Source organism: Danio aesculapii, chromosome 19, assembly GCF_903798145.1.
Source record: "Danio aesculapii chromosome 19, fDanAes4.1, whole genome shotgun sequence".
In the NCBI taxonomy this organism is placed as follows: Eukaryota; Metazoa; Chordata; class Actinopteri; order Cypriniformes; family Danionidae; genus Danio; species Danio aesculapii.
Window position 1 is genome coordinate 18,667,627 of NC_079453.1, and position 22,442 is coordinate 18,690,068.

General features: G+C 39.0%; 1 protein-coding gene across 1 annotated transcript in view; it reads right to left on the bottom strand.

The window, feature by feature from the left end:
• Positions 1-12,026: 12,026 nt before the first annotated feature.
• cspg5b (chondroitin sulfate proteoglycan 5b) overlaps positions 12,027-22,442 on the bottom strand; it is a 104,367-nt gene continuing 93,951 nt past the window's right edge. Inside the window, exon 6 of the mRNA XM_056479934.1 lies at positions 12,027-12,130. Coding sequence (XP_056335909.1) covers positions 12,128-12,130 — 3 coding nt within the window. The 3' untranslated portion in view covers positions 12,027-12,127. The remainder of the gene's footprint in view (positions 12,131-22,442) is intronic.

The following is a 22,442-nucleotide window of genomic DNA, read 5'->3' on the forward strand; positions in this document are numbered from 1 at the left end:
CTATTATACTAAAAAAAACACTTTTATAAAGGCTTTTAACACAGTTGTTTTAAACAACACTGTGTGAAAATAGAATGGTAAAAATGTATTCAAGCTTTTATAATCACACTTCATAAAAACAGTCTGCAGAAACATTTTGATTGACATTCTCCATTTTTACATGTCATCAGAGGGGGAAAGACCTACCTATTAGTGATGATCTCTACCTCATTAGCATAAACAGCCCTGACTGAACAGTAGTTGTCCGCCATTAGAGTTTTAATCTGCAAGATCATGTCAGCGATTAAAGCCCCGGTTAGATCACACGATTTTTATTGTGGGTTACAAAAGTCACTATGTCAGATTATGCGATTTTTGTCTTGATAAAATCTTCACTTGTTGTGGGAAACAAATCTGCCAGACTACACATTCCTTCACGGTCAGTTATACCCTGATATCTAAGAGGAGCATTATTTGCCAAAGCAGTCACAAGTGTTGTGTCTTAATATCCCAGCACTCTAGATGAGCTTAAGGCCACTATAGAAGCATACTGGGCCTCCATAACACCTCAGCAGTGCCACAGGCTGATTGCCTCCATGCCACGCCGCATTGAAGCAGTTATTTCTGCAAAAGGATTCCCGACCAAGTATTGAGTGCATAACTGAACATAATTATTTGAAGGTTGACTTTTTTGTATTAAAGGGCACCTATCGTGAAAGATCTACTTTACAAACTGTTAGGACAGAAATGTGTGTAAGTATAGTCTATAAACTGTCATATTGGGGTAAAATAAACACACCCAGTTTTTTTTTTTTTTTCAAATTTAACAACATAAAAACGGTGGACCAATTGGAGCGGTTTTCAGATCGACCGCAACTTTACGTAGGAGTGCAGTCCCCCCGCACACCAATATTGATTGACAGCTGCGTATTAACATGTCCCGGTAGTCACGTGTATATCATATCAACAAGAGAGGACGAGCGCAAAGCAACCGGGAATAAAAGGTCTGTTCAGTTCGCTAGGATCATCAATCATCATCAAACGTGATCAAGAGTGAGTTTTACAAGTTTAAAATGTTTTAAAACAGAGCATGTTTGTAATGAATTATAGCGATTTACTTCAGATTCACTTAATCAGCACAGCCGCGTGTCAGAACAATTATAAAAGAAGACGCTTCAATCCCGGTTTGTGGACGTTAAATCAGGTTTATTTTGTACATTAACATAATAGATATCCATACAGCAGTGGATATTACCAGTATCATGTCACATATGCGTGCAAAACGAGTGCAAAGCTTAACGCTCTCTCTCTCTCTCACTCTCTCTCTCTCTCTCTCTCTCTCTCTCTCTCTCTCTCTGTGTGTGTGTGTGTCTGCCTGCATCTGCGCTATGTGTGTGTGTGTATGTGTAATGTGTATGTGTCTGCACTATGTGTGCGTGTCCTCGCTGTGTGTGTGCGTGAACTTTGTAATGACATTGTGTGTGACTCATTGTTGCAACTTCACAAAAAAATTGTTAAAAAATAGTTTAAGTTCTTACTGTAGTATTTCTCACACACGTTATGTGAGATCTGCTTCCTAAGGCAGCCCGAGGGCGGCGATTGCTGACAGGCACGTGGGAACGGTGGGCCGGGAGGACTAGCCTTAAAGGCCCAGTACAAAAAAACAGCAGCAACTTTTTTTCAGCTATAATATAGACACTTCAGACAGCTATAATAAATAATCTGATGGGTGTTTTGAGCTGAAACTTTACAGACACATTCTGGGGACACAAAAGACTTATATTAAATATGAAAAAAGGGGTAACCTATGTGCCCTTTAAAAACACCTGTCTTTTATTGGTTTTCATGAGCTGTGTGCCAAAATCATCAATATTAAAACAATAAAAGGCTTGAACTACTTAAGTTGTGTGTAATAAATCTAAAATATATGAAAGTTTAATGTTTATCAGTACATCTCACAAAATGAACTTTATCACAATATGCAAATTTTTTAAGAAGGACCTGTACATCTCAAATAATGAACTCGCAAAAAATATGTGAACGTTTCATATTACTTACACATGCTTATTACCCGAAAATATGTGAGGTTCAGCTGTGTCCTCTTCATTTTCTGTCTGATTTAGGCTCAAACTGATATGGCTAACAGCTACTGTGACTGACATTATTTACACAGTGCAAAAGCACGTGCTATTAGAAGCATGACGCATTTCCTGGTGCTGTGGAACCGATAAGCGAATCCAAGCACATTATGTTAGCTGACCAATCAGAGCCTCTTCAGGGCGGCCTTTCAGAGGAACTATGAAATATGACAGTCATTTTGATGTTAGCTGAGTAGCTGAAAATAATCAAAGTAAGATGTATGAAAAAAATAAAGTGATTTTTTTGTAAATAAAACATGAGCACACATTGCTTTGCATCTTATAAACACAACCAAGCCTTGAAAATACATTCTGGACCATCCCTTTAAATAAATATTTAAGCATTTTATTAACGTAAACGTAATCCATAACACCAGTCATCTCAAAACTATTAAGCCATATATAAAAAGAGTTATTTATATAGATATCGTTGTTTATTGTTCTAAGATTGTGTAAGGAATGCTGCAGATTCACACATATTAATCAGTTTGGATGTAAAGTTGCATATACATCAAGCTGACAGCAAAACCCTGTATGGATACCCTGATGGGATACACTGTGCTGACCTCTGTGCATTAGAGAAGAGAGCGAGAGGAGGAGGTGGAGACGGAAGGATGAATAGATACTGACAATGGTTGACATTTCTCCTCCTCTCTCTAAGTGAGGGGAATAAATCAAGGCATTAATGTTGCATGAGTTAAAGCTCACTGACTGATGAAGGGAGCAAGAGTGTGTGGATGGAGTGGCTACATAAGAGGCAAAAGCCCTCAAACCCTGTTTCTTACACAGACTTACTGAATCATAGAAAGGTCTCAGAAAGATTTTGTGTGTTTTCTTCGCTCCTCTTTGCCTTTTTCTAAAGAGAAACAGCATAGTAATGGGTAAAGGATACATTCCATTTTCTGGAACAACAATAACAAAACAAGATGGTAACAAAACTTATGATTCTGTTAGCATTTACTGACCTTTTACTTCTTACAAACCTTAAAGAGTTTCTTCTCTTAAATTGTAACATGTCTAATGTAGAAATTTTACTTCCCTTTTATCAAAATGTAATCTTTCTATACAGTTTTTTTTAATAACTCTTCACATGTTTTGTTAAACAAATAGCAATCAAAAGCATTTGCTGTACCTGTTAAAATACTGTATGTGGTGTTTTATTTTTCTGTGCTTAATTAGTTTCTTCATGATGTTCTGTAAAACAAATGTGATTATGAAGCCAAAATTCCTGGCATTTCTTGAGTTGCTTTGCTGTAAATGTATACACAAATTTACACATTTTAATTCTTCATTACCTTTTGACCTCAAGAACCATTAGCCTTTCTTATTTGTAAATTAAAAACAGAGAGCGAGAGAGAAAAAGCAGAATCACAAAATTCTAGAGGGATTGCTCAGCATAACAGCTGCGTGTTTTGTATTCATTATAGGTCATGCAAATCCAGCTTCTTGGGAGTGAAAGTCAGGGAATTTGACATTTGGCTTAGAGCAGGGACCCTAAAATCAACACACAAAAAAGACGTACAATTATATATAAATAAAAATATGAAGTATACATTTTAACAAAGTAGATTAAATAATAATCTGTAAATGTAAATACTTTTCCTTTACATTATACACTCACTGGCCACCTTTTGCCATCAGAACTGCCTTAATCCATCATGGCATAAATTCAACAAGGTAATGGAAGTATTATTTGGAGATTTTGGTCCATATTGGCATAAAAGCATCACACAGTTGCTGCACATCCATGATGCAAATTTCCTATTCAACCATATCCCCGAGATGCTCTATTAGATTGAGTTCTGGTGACTGTGGAGGCCTTTCGTGTACAGTGAACTCATTGTCGTGTTCAAGAAACTAGTCTGAGCTGATTTGCTCTTTATGACATGGCACGTTATTCTGCTGGAAGTTGTCATCAGAAGATGGGTACACTGGTCATAAAGGGATGGACAAGGTCTGCAACAAGACTCCGGTAGGCTGTGGTGTTGACATTGCTCAATTGGCCAGTGCGAATTGTAGCCTCAGTTTCCTGTTTTTAGCTGACAGGAGTGGCACCTTGTGTGGTCTTTGGCTGCTGTAGCCCATCCGCCTCAAGGTTTGACGTGTTGTGCGTTCAGAGATGCTCTTCTGCATACCTAGGTCATTCTCCTCTGACATCATCAACAAGGCATTTGTGCCCACAGAACTGCCACTCACTGGATATTTTCTCTTTTTCAGACCATTCTCTGTAAACCCTAGATATAGTTGTGTGTGAAAATCCAAGTAGATCTGCAGTTTATGAAATACTCAGACCAGCCCGTCTCGCACCAACCATGCCACATTCAAAGTCCCTTAAATCACCTTTCTTCCTCATTCTGATGCTCGATTTGAACTGCAGCAGATCGTCTTGACCATGTCTACATGCCTAAATGCATTAAGTTGCTGCCATATGATTGGCTGATTAGAAATTTGCATTAATGAGCAGTTGGACAGGTGTACCTAATAAAGTGGACGGTGAGTGTATATTTGCATTTAAAATATAAGGTACTTTAGAGTAGAAGGGTGTCATTATTACCTTTAAATATAGACCTACTCATATTTAAACTGCAATATTCATTTCAATTTATCTTTATTTCTATAGAGCTTTTACAGTGTAGATTGTGTCAAAGCAGCTTAACATTAAAGTTCTAGTAAATTGAAAATGTGTCAGTTCAGTTTTGAGAGTTGTTCAGTTTAGTTTAATTCAGTGTGGTTTAAATTTCACTGCTGAAAGTCCAAACACTGAAGAGTAGAGACAATATAGACAAATGTAGTCACAAAAATACTTTTTGTAAGTCATAAAACATGGCTTCTCTATTTTTTATGGTAAATAAAAAATGGTGGAAACCTCAGATGCCACTTTACAGTAATTTTGATAACATTTCAACTGTTTCAAAGTCATTAGCCATGGCTGAGGGCAACAGTTGTACTTTCTTAAAGTTAACAAGCTATGTGAGCCTCATGCATTATAACAGAGCTGTCACATATTGTGTTCATGTATTATTCAGTCAGAAAACCATCCTCCTTTGCCTGTTTGCACTACAGCTGTAGACACCGCCATTACCAAGTGTGCTGCGTATTACATTTTACAACCAAAATCCAATTTTGTATGTATGTATGTACAGTGCATCCAGAAAGTATTCATAGCCCTTCACTTTTCCACATTTTTTTTATGTTACAGCCTTAAACAAAATAGATATAATTACGTTATTTCCTCAAAATTCTAAACACAATATCAATTACAGCCTCAAGTCTTTTTGTATATGATGCCACAAGCTTGGCACACCTGTCTTTGGGAATTTTTGCCCTTTTCTCTTTGCAGTACCTCTCAAGCTCTATCAGGTTGGACAAAAAGCGACAGGGTACAGCCATTTTCAGATCTCCCCAGAGATGTTCAATAGGATTTAGGTCTGGGCTTTGGCTGGGCCACTTAAGGTCATTCACCGAGTTGTTGTGAAGCCACTCCGTCGATATTTTGGTGGTGTGCTTTGGGTCATTGTCCTGCTGGAAGATGAACCGTCGCCCCAGTCTAAGGTCAAGAGCATTCTGAAGCATGTTTTCATTCAGGATGTCTCTGTACATTGCTGCATTGATCTTTCCCTTTATTCTGACTAGTCTTCCAGCTCCTGCTGCTTAAAAACATCCCCACAGCATGATGATGCCACCACCATGCTTCACTGTGCATTACATCCATTACATTCCTATATTCACCTAGAGTGTTGGGGAGTTAGGGAAATGTATTAGATTACAGATTACAAATTACCCTATTTAAAATGTAATAAGTAGTGTGCCTTTTCAATTACTTTATAAAAGTAAAGCAACTGATTACATCTGATTACTTTTTGATTACTTTTAAGTTTCTAATGGACATTTTCAACTAAATAATTTTCAAGCATTTATACCAAGCAGGTGTGACCTTACAGTAGCACCCTGTTTACTGTTAGAATTTCAAAATCTTTCATCACTTGAAATAAGAATATATTAATTAAGTTTTAAATTACAGCCACCACAAAACCAGACCCTATGACAAAAAAAAATTGCTTACTGCTGTTACAAAATCTAAATTTTAGTAAGTTGTGCAGGGTGATTTTTGTGGCATTTGCAATAAAATGTACATCTAAGCTATTTTTACAATTTTCATTTTTAAATCGAAGCAACTTCAATCAAAGTCAATCATATCTTAGTGATCTATAAAACTGTCAATGAAACATATGAGGCAGTTCAATTATTTACTGCAAATAATATGATGTACTAAACAGAGACAAATTATAGTATACAACAGCAAAAACTAAAAATTCTATAAAACCAGGTGTTACACATTTAAAATACTATAGTAATTTATAGTAAAGGGAAATATTTGGGAATGAGCATTATATTGTATATATATTTACAACTGTTCATTGATAAATTACACTACATAATGTAGTTTGATTAGTAACTATCATGAACTAATAGTAATTACCATAGTATACTTTAGCCTCTACTACAGTAAACTATATATATGGAACTCTTCTCCCTCAGTCATCTTTCCATCAAGCAAATTTCTCGCGTTAGCCTTGGTTGGCGACATCAACGACCAGAGCGAGTGGTGGCTGAAACTCACCAAAACGTTTGTTGTTGAGTTGACCACCGAAAAACAGGAAGAAGAAGAAATCATCAGTGTTGCCAGATTGGGTGATTTATTTTTACAGGTAAAAAATGACATAGGTGGGTAGTGAAAATTTGGGCGGTTTTGCAACGGCGCGCCTGCCAGCCTGCACTTATAAACCTGTTTTGATCTCACAAAGAGATGCCAAAGCCACTGTAAGGAGATCACAAGTGTTTCTACACTGTTCTAAGCGTTTGTATGCGTAGAAACCAAGGGGCAACCTCCCGCTCTCCCTCGGGAAGCCAATACGGAAGTAACTAAAACTGCAAAACATCGACTCGCCTTGGGGGGCTGGCTCCAGGAAGTCCAGGTCATTTCTGACTGCAATGGGAAATTGGCCATTTTTACAGCTGATAAAAACATGCTTACAGCCTGGTACAAATGATGGCTTTGGTGCATATAGCCATGATTAACCTTCATGACAACTGTGAGGGGGGTGAATTTTTTTTATAACTCATCCGTTTCGTTTTATTAAGTTATATTAAGTCTGCATAATTAAGGGAGTGGCCACTTGAGTGACAGCTAGGTCTCGCTGCTCGCTGTCTCGTCACCTGAGCTGATTACTGCTAATTAGCCGATAAACTCGGCATATGTATCGCATTTTTGTGTTGGTTAATGTTTCTTTACACAGTCAAATGCCTTTTGGGATTATTTCCTACAATTATCAGATGATATGGTATGCTGTGTGCACTTAATTGTGCTCACAAACCATTCACGTGGCCTCCGTTTCCCTGGTGAGTAAAGTTATATACTTGTATACCATCTCTATAAATGTGTGTGTTTTATTTAAGATCATTTATCATTTATAATGTTCTTTAGAGCTGTAATGCCCTCCAGAATCTGACAGATTGATTAGCTGTAGGCTATAAAACAGTCATATGAAGCGTTGTCATACAGTGTTATGCCTGGATTTCATCAATAGTCTTGGATTTACTAACACACACTGTAATTGAAGTGTTTGGACTTATTTCGGGTTTTCCTCCTGTTGAAAAATGTCATAAGAACATTGCTTAGTGGCTCAATGTATTACAGCAGTGTTTTTAAAAGTCTAAACTTTATTGATATAGTGTACAACCAAGCACATGTGGTCAGAACACAAACGAGTCGTAGGTAATAAAGTATTAAGCGTTTCTCCCAAAGTAAGCTCTGTCTAAACCAGGTCCAAGCAAAATGCCAGCACGTGTCTGTAGCTCCGCTCACTCTCCGCCTTTTTGCCCTTGTTTGGTATCCCGCCGTGGGTGTGATGACGCGCAAACAAAATGGCGACGGTTGGCCGCGCCTACTTTTAATTCAATTCAATTCAATTCACCTTTATTCGTATAGCGCTTATACAATGTAGATTGTGTCAAAGCAGCTTCACATAAAAGGTCATAGTAAATAGGAACAGTGTAGTTCAATTTGTAGTGTTTAAGTTCAGTTCAGTTTAGCTCAGTTCAGTGTGGTTTAATAATCACTACTGAGAGTCCAAATATTGAAGAGCAAATCCAACGATGCGCAGCTCTATAGATCTTGAACCATGCAAGCCAGTGGCGATAGCGGAGAAGGAAAAAAAACTTCACTAATGGCGGAAGTGAAGAAAAAATACCATGAGAGAAACCAGGCTCAGTTGGGCACGATCATTTTAATTTCTCCGCTGGCCAAACGTCTTGTGCAGAGCTGCAGTCTCAGTGGCGGAGGCTGGAAGCTGGCCTCAGCGAAGACTCGTCTGTCTCTGGAGCGTCACAGGAATCAGTCTCATGTTCTCCACTCTTCCATGACCATCACAGTAGCTGCTCAGTAGCTCCTAATGTGTCGTTAGCGTCATCTATGTGGATGTTAAAGTCTCCTACAATTAGTATTTTATCAGTTTTAACTAGTAAGTCAGAGATAAAATCAGAAAACTCTTTTAGAAAATTGACATAGGGTCCTGGGGGTCTATATATGGTGATTAGAGCGAGAGATAACATAGGTTTTTGCATAGTGTTTGGAAGGACAACATTAAGCGCTAATACTTCAAAGGAGCTAAACATAAGTCCGTTTCTCTGATTAACATTATGAATATCACTAAAGATTGACGCAACTCCACCACCACGACTAGTTTGACGAGCCTCATGTTTATATAAGAATCCTGGAGGAGTTGCTTCATTTAAACTAAAATAGTCATTTTGTTTCAGCCAGGTTTCAGTGAGACAGAGTGCATTAAGATTGTTATCTGTTATTATTTCATTTATGATAAGTGCTTTAGGTGCTAGTGACCTGATGTTTAGGAGACCAAGCTTCATGAAATTAGTATTTTCACTTTTTAGTGGTTTTTCTGGTTTAATTCTTAATAGATTATTTCTGGAGCACACAGTATGTTTGTTTCTTGATCTAATAATGCGAGGAACAGACACAGTCTCTATGGGGTTAGCTAGGTATGCATTACTGTTATTTATGTGGGACGAATAGGACTCTGTATGGCTAAATTGAGAATTTTGTGAGTTTTTACTTACTAGTCAGATAGAGCGAAGTATTCTGGAGATGTTGTCCGACAGGAGTTCAGCTCCAGCTCGACTGGGGTGCAGCCCGTCAGCGCCAAAAAGCCTAGGACGCTCCCAGAAAAGATTCCAGTTATTGGCAAAGAGCAATTATTGTTCTTCACACCATGTTAATAGCCATTCATTCAGAGCAAAAAGTCTACTGAATCTTTCATTTCCTCGGCGGTAGGTAGGAAGCGGTCCAGAAACGATGATCTGCGTGGCGGGCGAGGTGCGTCGAACCGTCTCGATCAGGCTCCTGAAGTCCTTCTTCAGGATCTCCGTCTGCCGAAGCCCGGTGTCGTTCGTCCCCACGTGGAAGACGACAGCACTGAGGCTCTCGGCAGCGCTCAGGATAGTAGGTATCTGTGCAGAAATATTCTTAACTTGGGCACCAGGGAAGCAGAAAGTGCGTACTTTGTTACCTTTGGAGGAAGCGGAGCGGACGTGGCGCACGATTGAGTCGCCAATGATGGCCACATCGTGACCCGTCTCGTGGAGAGGGGCGAAGCGGTTCTCCGTGGGGATCTCGAACACCGGAGGAGGAGACGTTCTGCCCCGGGACCTGGTAAGCACCTTACGCGGCTGCACCCAGGGGCCGTGGTAGCCGGGTAGCGTCCTCGGTGCGCTGGGCCTGGACAGAGAAGCACGCGGGGTTGATGAAGCAGGAGAATTGTCGTTGTATTGAACACTTACCTCAGCCGAGCGAGTACGGGTTAAGAGCATAGCCCTGAGCCACTCTCGCTTCGTCTCCAGCGAGCGAATCTGGGACTCCACTGCTTCCAGCTCCAGCGCCTCCATCGATGCTTCTCCTGCACTCAAGGACAGACACGCAAGCGACATTGTACAAGGTGAAGAGCAAAGCCAGTAAGTGAGAAAATAAGTGAATGAAAGAGGTCGGTAGCTTTAGCTGACCAGCGGTGCTAGCAGGCTAAAGCTACAAACACCAGGCGGATGCTCGAGAGACAGAACGTTTAAAAGTAGATTTGTTTGTATGAGTGTGTTAAGGGATTGTTCACCCCAAGTAGGAGAGATAAATATTTAGTGAATGAGGAGGTATTTTATGATAAAAATGTAAATTGCAAATCTAAACTCCAAACAAATGCAGCGAAGCTACCGTCCGGTGACAGCGACAGTGACGTCACTCGAGCATGCGCATCCTCCGTCACTCGAGCATCTGAACTTTTAGCTTCATTTGCGCTCTTCAGAAACCTATGGGTGACGTCACGGATGCTACGTCCATATAATTTACAGTCTATGGTAGAAACGCTTAGAACAGTGTAGAAATGCTTGTGATCTCCCTCCCCGACACGACATCTCAATCAAATACGACTAAATACAACTACAACTAAATCAAATACAACAATACAAAAAATATATATATTTTTATTGTTTTGTTTACAGCGGTTTTTAGACAGTTTTTGGGCTGGTATCAGTCAGCTACATCTGGCAACACTGATCGTCATTCTCGCCATCATATGGCTTTATTTTTCATTGGCTAGACACCGGCCTCACAGCTCCGTGAATGCCGGTGCCGTCACTTATTGATCCGTGATCTGAAAATGCTACTGCGCTACTTGACTTAATAGCTTCGCTACTGAAAAAATATTTGATTTAGAAAGTAGCGACGCTACCGGCCCGCTACTGAGAAATGTAGTTATAGCAGAATAGCACCGCTTTAATAAATGGCCTTAGCAGAAGGCATCGTGTATATCAAAAACAGGCAAAGCAACAGATTAATATTATTCTACATATCCCAGATTTTTTGAAAGATGTAACCCCATTTGTAATCTTTAACATTTTGATAAGTAATTGTAATTTAATTACACTTTTTTTTCACAGTAACTGTAACGAATTTCAGTTATTTTGTAGTTAAATTACATAACGCCATTACATAAAACTAGTTCCTCCCCAACACTGCTCACCTATACACTTAAATATACACTGTTGAAATATTCCAATTTATGAAACTTATTCATTTAAATATATGAATGCTTAAACATTATACAGTAATATCATATCAATATTAAACTTTATATTCTCAGCACAATGTCTTGGATAGAGTAGAAATGGTTTGGAAAGTGAATTAGGCATAAGAAAATATTAAAGACTTAAATATTAAACAGTTTTAACTGTGGCTGTGACTATGCAAACGTCAGTCAGACTTCCTTGGAAAGGATAAAACATTCTCTCAATGAAAGAAGGGAATTGGTTGGAATATTTGTTCATTCATTTGTTTTTTCAGCTTATTCCTTTTATTAATCAGAATCACCACAGAGGAATGAACCACCAACTCATCCAGCTTATGTTTTACGCAGCAGATGCCCTTCCAGCTGCAACCCATCACTGGGAAACATCCATACACTCTCATTTACACACATACACTACAGACAATTTAGCTTACCTAATTGTACCCTATAGCACATGTCTTTGGACTTTTGGAGCTGGTTGGAAAAATGTTTGTTGTAAAAGTATAGCTTGTAACAAGTGTAAGGCTTGTTGCTCCTTGAAGGGTGGTTGATAAAATGTTCGCTGTGCAAGTGTTACATCACTGAATGTCTGTAAGGAGAAACAAAGCCTGTAAATGAACTTGGGAAGTTGAGCAACTGATGCAACCACCATAAGCCAGTGCCTCCCAAAAGATCTTCAGCTTCAGTAAAATCTCTTCAAAGGATTTTCTGTGTGTCCCAGATGTTTCAAAAGACTTCAGAACTTTTCTATGATTTTCTTGGTCCGTTACCTCCAGAAATCTGCACGTTGCAGAATCAGATTTCCTCTTCCCAAAGCTCAAGTGTCCCACATCTGCTTGGTCCATGCTTGAAAACCTGCAGGAAGATCCAGCTTCTCTACTACTGTAACAAAGTAAAATCAAAGTAAATATCATTATTTGGTGCCCCAAACTAATTGTTTAACACATAGGAGCATAATGATAAAGGCCAGTTAACACCAAGAACAGTAACTTCATGGTAACAATAAATATACTGTCCCAAAAACATTTCTAGTAGGTTTGTACTACAACTAAAATAATTAAAGTGCTGTAGCTCCATATCATTTCATCAGTTTCAGAGCATTTTTAGCAGCAAATGTTATTTTATTCTGCTTTAAATAACTTGAGCATTTAAGCTTCAGATGACTAAACTGCAGTGTGCTTAAAATAAACAGAGTGTGCTTAGAATAAACAGATTGTTATGGTCATGGATGCTAATTTAGTTATCTTTATAGATATCACTCTTAGTGTGAAAGGACTTTGACCCATATAATTTCTCACAGACCCACATACTGTATGCATGTGTCAGATGCCTGACCCAGTATGTTTTGGGCTCTCCGTACACATACATAATTGAAAGAGTTTTTTTAATCTGAGTACCATCATTGCATGAGTGAACTCCCTGATGTCAGCACTGCACTAAAAACTGTCTTACCAAGCCTGAACAGCGCTCACTTGCACTCAATTCAAAGCCATGAATGCGCACACACGTGAGCTTGCAACCAAACACATTGTATAACCCATCCACACAGTGGGGTTTTGATTTTCTGGCTCTGCACCCAGCCATGGCACATCTGCGCCCTCACAGAGTATGTTTGGTGTGTGTGTGTGAGTACCCCAGTGAGAATGTAATGCCAAATGCCTTGCCAATCTCCCGATCTAATCTTCTAAACACACACACATCCTGTCCCTCTAGATTTCCATCCCAAATCACCTTTGATCTCTCCACCAAATCCTACGGTGGTCACACCTCCCCCTGTAACCACACCTGCTCAGCACAGCACCCCTCTTCTACATACACGCGCACACATCTCTGTCAGATGTGTCTAGAAAGAGATACTGTATAAAAGCCAAATAGTCACAGGGGAAATCATTTAAGAGATACATTAAATTGATAGCTGTGAAAAGAATTCAATTCACTTCAATTTATGTTTATTTCTCTAGTGCTTTTACAATGTAGATTGTGTCAAAGCAGCTTAACATTGAAGTTCTAGTAAATTGAAAATGTGTCAGTTCAGTTTTCAGAGTTGAAGTTCAGTTTAGTTTAGATCAGTGTGATTTAATTTTCACTGCTGAAAGTTCAAACACTGAAGAGCAAATACATCAATGCGCAGCTCCACAAGTCCCAACCAAGCAAACTTCACCAATTGACGAAGTGATTAAAAAAACCTTGAGAGAAACCAGGCTCTGTTGGGCATAACCATTTCTCCTCTAGCCAAACTTCCTGTGTTGAGCTGCAGTGAGGAGGCTGGAGAACACTGGATGTCCATTGTGGAGAACTGCAGGTGTGAGTAGGTAACCGGCGGATGTTCAGGCTGGCCCACATCAGCTCAGGATACGGCCTGGTCCAGGATCATGGCTACTTTGGCATCATTTCTTCACAGGTCTTGGATCGCATTAATAGTGCTGCATAATCTCTAGGAGTCTCGGCATGAGTATCCCCAGGTGGAACTAGAGAATAAATAAAATAATTAGCGTAGCTGCTGTTTATAGTGTATTTAAACATGATTGTTATGTAACAGGTGTAACAGATTTATTAAACATAAATATTTCCAATATCAAAACCAAGGTGGTAAGGGAACAAAAGGCCAAAACAACAAACGAAAAGTACGCTACCTAATATTAAGCATCTCTTACCTAAACCAATAATAAAGTTCTGTAATAAAACAACAATTCTACCCTCTTTGTCTATCTTTTAAACAGGAGAAAAAGTGGCAAAAGAAAAGGGTCTTCCCATATATCATGAAGCAGTAAATAAACACTCAGCCACAGCTAATACAGAATACAGTTCTATTACCGTATTTAACAGAGTATCTCACCAGATGACTTTGGAAAAGGGTCTCGGAGAGGAGATAAACACTCAGCCACCGCTAATGCAAGTTATCGTCCTATTACCGTATTTAACAGAGTCTCACCAGATGACTTTGGGTTTCGGACAGAAAGATTTCACTGCCACACAGAGAACTTAGAGCGATCTGCTCACACACACAACAGCGAGGGGAAACAGGAAGAGAACTCATCGAACAGCGCCAAAAGCGTGCTTTTATAATTGGCGACAGGATTAAGACAGGAGGAGTGTGTTCTACAGGTGGTTGTGAAGCCCACTCACTTGCATGGAGCACACTTACGCATCCTACCGTTATGTGATGCATTGTGTGTATGCTTTAATAAAAGGATAGGTCTTTAATCTAGTTTTGAACTGAGCGAGTGAGAGAGAGCCTCGGACATTACCAGGAAGGCTATTCCAGAGTTTAGGAGCTATAAATGAGAAGGCCTGACCTCCTTTACTTGACTTTGTTATTCTAGGTACTACCAGAAGCCCTGAGTTTTGAGATCTTAAAGAGCAGGTTGGATTGTAGCTAGACAGAAGGTTGGTTAGATAAACAAAAGCTAGATCATTTAAAGCTTTATAGGTAAGAAGAAATATTTTATAATCAATACGAAACTTCACTTTGCAAACCGGTCACTTTCGGGTTGAGGGCGGTGTGATTGTTTGCCTAGAGCTCCAGTTCAGCTTGCTCCGGCCCTGGAGATATGATTTTCAAAAGTTAAGTTGCTGTCTATTATAACACCTAGATCAGTAGAGCTAATACTAACTTTGTATCCCTCTAATTGTATGTTGAGTTGTGAGATCTGCTGAATTACATACACTCAGTTAGCTAAGACAGCTCAGACGTCTCATCAGGTTTTGTTGAAATACATAATTAAGTATTATTTGCAAATAAGAATGTTGTCATCATATTTTTCTGTCTTGTTTTCTCGTGTTCTTTTAAAGCTGTATGATTTCTTTCATCTGTAAAATACACACAAAAAATGTTATAGTAAAAGCAGATGTAATGGCATAAGAGTGAATGACTGATAACAGAATAAGAATTGTATATTAAATTATTTTGAATCAATAAATATCTTGGTTACTATTGTAGCCTTTGTTTCTTGGTGGAGGCAACAGAATTATTGTGTCAAAACAAATGCAATGGGTTGTTCTTGGAAGCCTTTTGTGTAGAAAAGGCCCATGACAATTAGCAAGTGAAATTTGCATGCTATGCCACTGCTCAAACATCTGGGCATAAAAGAAGGCCAGCATGCTTCACTCATTCGAGCTTGTGCTGAGGATATGAGACTCAACCCATTCAACAGTAGTGGATGGATGTGTCATGGATGTGGCCAGAGGGACTTTCGATGGGACTTTGAAGTTGTGTCAACAAAAGACACTAGCGGTCACTGTACTATATGCCACAGCTGCTGAACAGTGTTATGAGCTCTGGAGTTGCAAATGCTAGCAACATTAAGCATGCCAAGAAGCGGGTTCACATCTCCCTCTTACAACCTTCTAAAACCTAGAGACTAATTTTAACAATAAAAAGGGGAACATTTGATTGAGTTAGAGGCAGCCTTTTCTAACAATCAATTAATCTCGGTAAATTATAGCTGCTCTCACCTAAAGTTGTTAATGTTGGAGAGTATCCCCTTTTATATATCTACGAGTGTTCACTGTAACCCACAACACATGCATTGTGTGTAGTCATGCATTTATACCTCTGCATGTGCTCTGCAATAACACTTCCAAAACGCAAGCTGGCAGTGGGGTTACTATGTTTCTGTGTTCCTCGGTATCGAGTTTCTTCACTGGTGTTTTGTTTACACCAGAACCAGTGGACATGCAGCAACTTCAATCATAAAGTAAACACAAAACAAAAGTCTCCATCTGGAGCTCATCCATGGGACTCCACACTTGTTAAACACTTGCTCCAATGGGCTCGCTTATCTCCCACAGCTCACAGCAGATCTCACAACATGCTTTTATGACTTCTAGGCTGGTTTACTGTAATTCTCTGTTCTCTGGTTGTCCAGTATCATTTATTAATAAATTTCAGTTAGAGCAAAATGCAGCTGCCAGAGTTCTTACCAGGTCAAGAAAATATGACTATAACACTTCAATTTTATCTTCCTTATATTGGCTGCCTGTTAAGTTCTGTATTGATTATAAAATATTGCTTCTTACCTACAAAGCTTTGAATGATCTAGTTACTGTTTATCTAACCAACCTTCTGTCTTGCTACAATCCAACCTGCTCTTTAGGATCTCAAAACCTAGGGCTTCTGGTAGTTCACAGAATTGCAAAGTCTACTAAAGGAGGTCGAGCCTTTTCACATATGGCTCCAAAACTCTTAGAATAGCCTTAGGGCTCTATTTTGATAATCTAGGTGCAAAGTCCAAAGCGCAGGGTGCAAAAGCATTAAGGGCATGTCAGAATCCACTTTTGCTATTTTAACGACGGAAAAATCCACTTTGTGCTGCAGCACATGGTCTAACAGGATTGAGCTTATTCTCTGAGTTGAATGAGTTATAGGTGTGTTTTGAGAATCTAGTTTCCAGCAAACAAATAAATGAACAATAATAATAAGTGTGGTCAAAAAACTGAATTATCTCCAAATCCACATGCTATGCCCCATATGTTACAAAACCTGACAGTTGAGCAAATCGAAGCTTGTTTTTAATTAACAAATATAAATATGCAAATCATAAATAATACTGCTAATAATAAAAACATTATACAAAAGCAAATTGTCATGAATAAACTGAAAAAGCCCCCCGAGGTGAAGAAGGCATGAAAGCAGTGGTTTTTCATTTGAAGAGATATTTGTGTATTGCTGTACATCCTCTGTGCATTAAGCAATGTTTAAGCGAGGCGCACAACTAACGTGCTCTGCGCTGGACTTTAGACCTGCTCTCAGCTGGCCTATTGTGCAGTGGATTACAGTTACTCAAAATAGCAACGCGCCAGCAATGCGCCTTAACACACCTCCTTTTTTTAGACCAGAACGCCTATGGGCGCACATATGAGCGCAAATGCATTTGCTATTTAAACAGCATAGTGCAAAACGTCAAAATGACACTTGCGTCGAGCTGAAGCTAGCAAACAACAGTTGTGTTGCACCTTGCACCACATTGCACAGTGTGTATAATAGGGCCCATACACTCAATACTCAAATACACTTCATTAAACATATACACATACACATTACCTTTATACTATAAAACTGCAGGTTAACAATGTTTATATATAATAACTTAAATTTGATTGTAATACAATATTATGCTTTGTAACTTTTGTAAAGCTGCCATGAACCAATAATTATTGTAAAAAGTGCTATACAAATATACTTGAATTAAAAACTCATCAATGATACCAAGCCAACCAATCACAGAGCTTGCGATATGCATTGTCACAACGTGTAGTTAAATTTTTTGAAAGGTGTGCGTCAGCGTCAGTCACGGCGAGGGGTATGTGGCTGTGCAAAGGTTGCACCCAGACCATGCGCGTGCACTCGACGCAGAAGTATAAACCAGACTTTACAGGCCTTTCAGAGTGTTACCCAAACCTGTTCCTGGTGGCACACAAACGCTACACATTTTCAAACTTTTTCTAATCAAACACATCTGAATCAACTCATCAGAACATGAGACTTCAAAAATTACTGGAATGAATGGGTCAGATAAAGGAGACGTTATCTGACTCCAGAAGATGGGCCTAAAAATTCCAACAGGAAATATGAGGTACTACAGTACATGTGTTCCACTCCAGTTTTAGACACATACTTCCAAACTTACCCTCCCTTGTTCCCTTGGGAGAATCCCTATATACGGCCATTTTAAAGTGGGCCCTTCTTCATCAAGTGAATGGCGGAGACTTACATGGTCATACCCTTGATCTCTCCATTTTGACCAAGGAAGCAAGTTGGCTTTATATGTCTACTCTAGCACCTATATGTATGCAATGTGATTGTGACATCCCAACAGTGTAACTCCCAGGTGCTCAATGGTTTATGGCATTCTATTTAAACCCATTCTATTTAAACCCATAATTAATAAGATCATGTTCATTTTTTGTTTGAGCAAACCCTTTAATTTATCTCTAAGTGAACATGTGAACTGTGATGGGCTGACTCAAAACTTGAAGAGCCAGGATTGGTTTGAATGAAGCAAGAACTACACTTTTTTTTCATCTCAGCTGGAGGTATAGGTTGTTTCCAGTGATGTAAAGTAACAAATTACAAATACTCAAAAAACTGTAATTGAGTAGTTTTTCTCAGAAATTGTAATTTACTAAGTAGTTTTAAAAATGTGTACTTTTACTCCACTACTTTCCTTCAACCTGCAATCACTACTTTATTTTGTCTTGTCTAGTGGGATTAGAAAAATCAATCCTGTGATTCCTGTCCAATCAAATCACACATAGAAGGTAAATCGCATCATAATGAACTACCTAAAGACATGGCCGATTTTTAACTGCAGCAAACTGTTTGAAAGCATTACAAGTGTCCAAGAAGATGTCCAAAATCTTTACACACATTGACCCAGAGACTGTTTAGATGTATGTCACTGATGAGAAGATGATGGATGCTTACTGTATGATGACTGAATTGGTCTTAAACACCCAGCAGGCACAGGATGTCAACAAGACATCAGATTGACTTTGTACCCCAACGTCATTGGGACGTTGCATTTTGTTTTGAAATGAAAATCAAGTTGACGTCAGAACCAAACGTCAGACCGACGTCACCGTTCAGTCTAAAATCAACCAAATATCAATGTCTAATGATGTTACAACTTGACATTGTGTGGACATTACCACTATGACGTCTATTAGATGTTGGATTTTGGTTGCCACACCTCATAAATAAATGTCAGTATTTGAGGTCAATATGACGTTGGTTTAAGATGTTGGCTCGTCGTTGGATTTTGGTCACTTTTCAACAACCTAAAATCAAGCAAATATCAACATCAGTTGACGTCATTATTGGACATCAAAATACAGTTGTCCTTAGACAATATATTATATTGTCTTTTATATTGTTTTTTTAAAAGACAAAATATTTTTTGTCTTTTAGTAGATATATTATATGAGAGATTTGCTTTGTTTACCAAATAAAGTGGATCTAATTGGATTTGCATTTTAAACATTAAATACAAGTAAAAAAGATATTATTTTTTATTTCACATATTAAGGTTTTAGTTATGATACTCTCAAAATAATTCCACAGAAATCCGCAGTTTTTTACCAAAATTCTCCGCAGAAATAACAAAAAATATCCGCAGATTCCGTCTGGCCCTAGTCTTGACTAATGCAGTTGAATGACTTTTGTCCTGGGAGCACTGTACAAATGTGACGGCGATGTTGATGCATGCTCAGGGTCCGTATGTGATATCTAGTGTATATATTTATGTTGGGGAATTCCCGCTGCCATTTTAAAGTGCGTTCCACTTTATCAAGAGAATGAGATAAGCTTACATCGACATAACCTCAATCCCTCTTTTGATTTAGTTGTTTTAAATTTACCCCCGGGTAATCTAATTGAGTTGAATAATTCGTATTATGTTAGAAATATCTGTTTTTACTTTTCTATATTGTCTAAAATCTTTTTTACTCATCTCATTGTCTCGTCTCATGCATCTTCGTAATTAAGAAGGGGACTTTTAGAAGCTTTAGAGCTGACCTTGTCACAGGTGTGTGTGTGTGTGTGTGTGTGTGTGTGTGTGTGTGTGTGTGTGTGTGTGCGTGAGTGTGTGCGTGTGTGTGTGTGCGTGTGTGTGTGTGTGTGTGTGTGTGTGTGTGTGTGTGTGTGTGTGTGTGTGTGAGACCATTGTATACACTGAACAATAACTCACCATTCTCGTCACATAAGTCACGTGTGAGTTTAGGCTATATGCATGATCTACCAAAATAATTAAATAACAAACTTCGAGAAAAAAGGTGGCAACGCGGTGGTGCAGTAGGTAGTGCTGTCGCCTCACTGCAAGAAGGTTGCTGGTTCGAGCCTCGGCTGGGTCAGTTGGCGTTTCTGTGTGGAGTTTGCATGTTCTCCCCATGTTTGCGTGGGTTTCCTCCGGATGCTCCAGTTTCCCCCACAGTCCAAAGACATGCGGTACAGGTTAATTGGGCAGGCTAAATTTGTCTGTAGTGTATGAGTGTGAATGAGTGTGAATGGCTGTTTGCCAGGGAAGGGTTGCAGCTGGAAGGGCATCCGCTGCGTAAAACATATGCTATTTTTATACCCCTACCCCTACACCTTCCCCCTTGGCCCTTACATCCGAGGGTTAAGGGGAAGGACTTCAAAATTTAACCCTAAGAATTGGGACAGCACTACAGCACCTGCACTCGTCATCATATGTCATCACGATCTCTTGCTTCATATGAGATCAGACAATCGCGACTGCTGCAGTTATTCCAGTTCTGCTATTTTTTGGTATTTATCTTCAGAATCACTGAAGGCATATTTTATGATATCATAACGATCTAATGTGGCAATAAGATTGTAATTGGACTGTGTATTTACACAGTGGCCATATTCATCTATGTAAACACACAAAAACAGCACTAACATTATAGCAGACACTGTAAAAAGCTCATTCCTAGCCACTAGACTTTTCTGACAGGGTATTCGAGTGTCATCAATTGACAGAATGTTGTGGGACTGCTGTACAGGAGTTATTATTAGGGAAATTTAGCTGGGTTTTTTAGCTTTTTTTTTTAAAGCATGACGATAAAACATGAACGCAGTTATGAATATATTAAAACATGTGCTTGTTTGTCATAAAAATTCGTAATAATGACAAAAAATACTTAATTTGTGGATCTCCTTACTTCCGTGTTAAACAATGCTGCAGCTGTGGCTAGTGTATTCTGTGAAATTTTCTTACCCCTTGGTTTCGAGTGTGGTCCTGAAAAATCTTCGTTTGAAGGGCTATTCACCCCTTCCTCTTAGCCCTACGCCTTCAAGCTAAAGAGAATTGGGACACCCCTACCCCTTGGTGTGCACGCGCAAAACGAGGGGTAGGGGTAAGGGGAAGAGCTAAGGGGTAGAATTGGGATTGGGCCTAAGGCTTTCCAACACCGCCTGCCACCTGCCAGAAGAAGTCCTGTTACCTGTGCTCCGTTTTACCCAGCATGCACTGCTCTCTCCTTAGGCACATTAGCATCAATTAATGTTAATGAATTTGTTTTCCCTGACAAACCAGCACATATCAAATATGCATGCGAAATTATTTAGCCATCAGAAGTGTAGATTTCCACACCACCATTGCTTTGATTTTCTGCCCCATCTTGCCGTGACAACACTTGCTTTTTCCATTATCCTCACATAGCATCACAAACATATACTCAAACTTTCTTGCATTGTTAACCCATTGAAAACTTCTCCTCTGTCCTCTTCTTTTTAAAATGTATAATCTATTCAAGCCACTCTAATTCTACAAAGTCTGATTCAGTTCAGTAAACTCCAATTAAAGTCTCCAAGACTTGAGACCACCAGAGACCAGGTGTCACCATGGTTACAGCAGGGAGACTGTTGGCTGTCAGTCATTGGTTAGTCAGAGGCAGGACCCAGCTGGGCTTATAAGTGATGAGATATAAAATATTAACATCTTATTAATTATTGGCAAATGATTTCAACTCATTAAAATAGATTTTTTTTGGATGCACCACAGAGAATCCACTAAGCAATTGAATATTTTACATCAGATATGGTATTTCTGTCTGAGAAGAAATGTTTGTCATTTGTATTATTACAAAGATTATAGAAGATTATTCATGTAAACTTTGCTTAAATTTGAAAATGCAAGTCATTCATTTCCTTATGCTAATTAAAAATACATCCCAATACAAGCAACAAGCAAAGTTCCACCAGTCAAAATAAAATAGCTGTCATTATAAATGAAGAATGCAATGAACATGATAATGGACTAGCCATGTTTCATACCCAGGAGATGTAAATTCCTTATCAATATTTCACAACTAATCACACTACAGTGAAAACATCTTTGTCTAGCTTTGACTGTTTCTTGCTATTTCCTTTTACTCACACTCAGATGTATCTCTCTCCACTTCCCTGCTATTGCAGCAGAAGTCTTTGGCTCTTTGATTAAGAGTTTATTATGTAGCCATAATTCCTTGGTAAATGTCATGGCTGCCCCATGCAGGCAGATTAGCACCCCACCCCGCAGAAAAGGGAGGAAAGGAGGCCTTGCATTCAGGAAAGACTGTGGGATGTTAAATAATCAATACAGAGTGCCAGTGCTAGAAACAACTGGAAAACAAAGACTTGAAGCGAGACATGTTCTCCTTCCAAACAAATCTTCCACTTGATTCATTTTCCAGGCAAGCCTCAGTAAAAAGT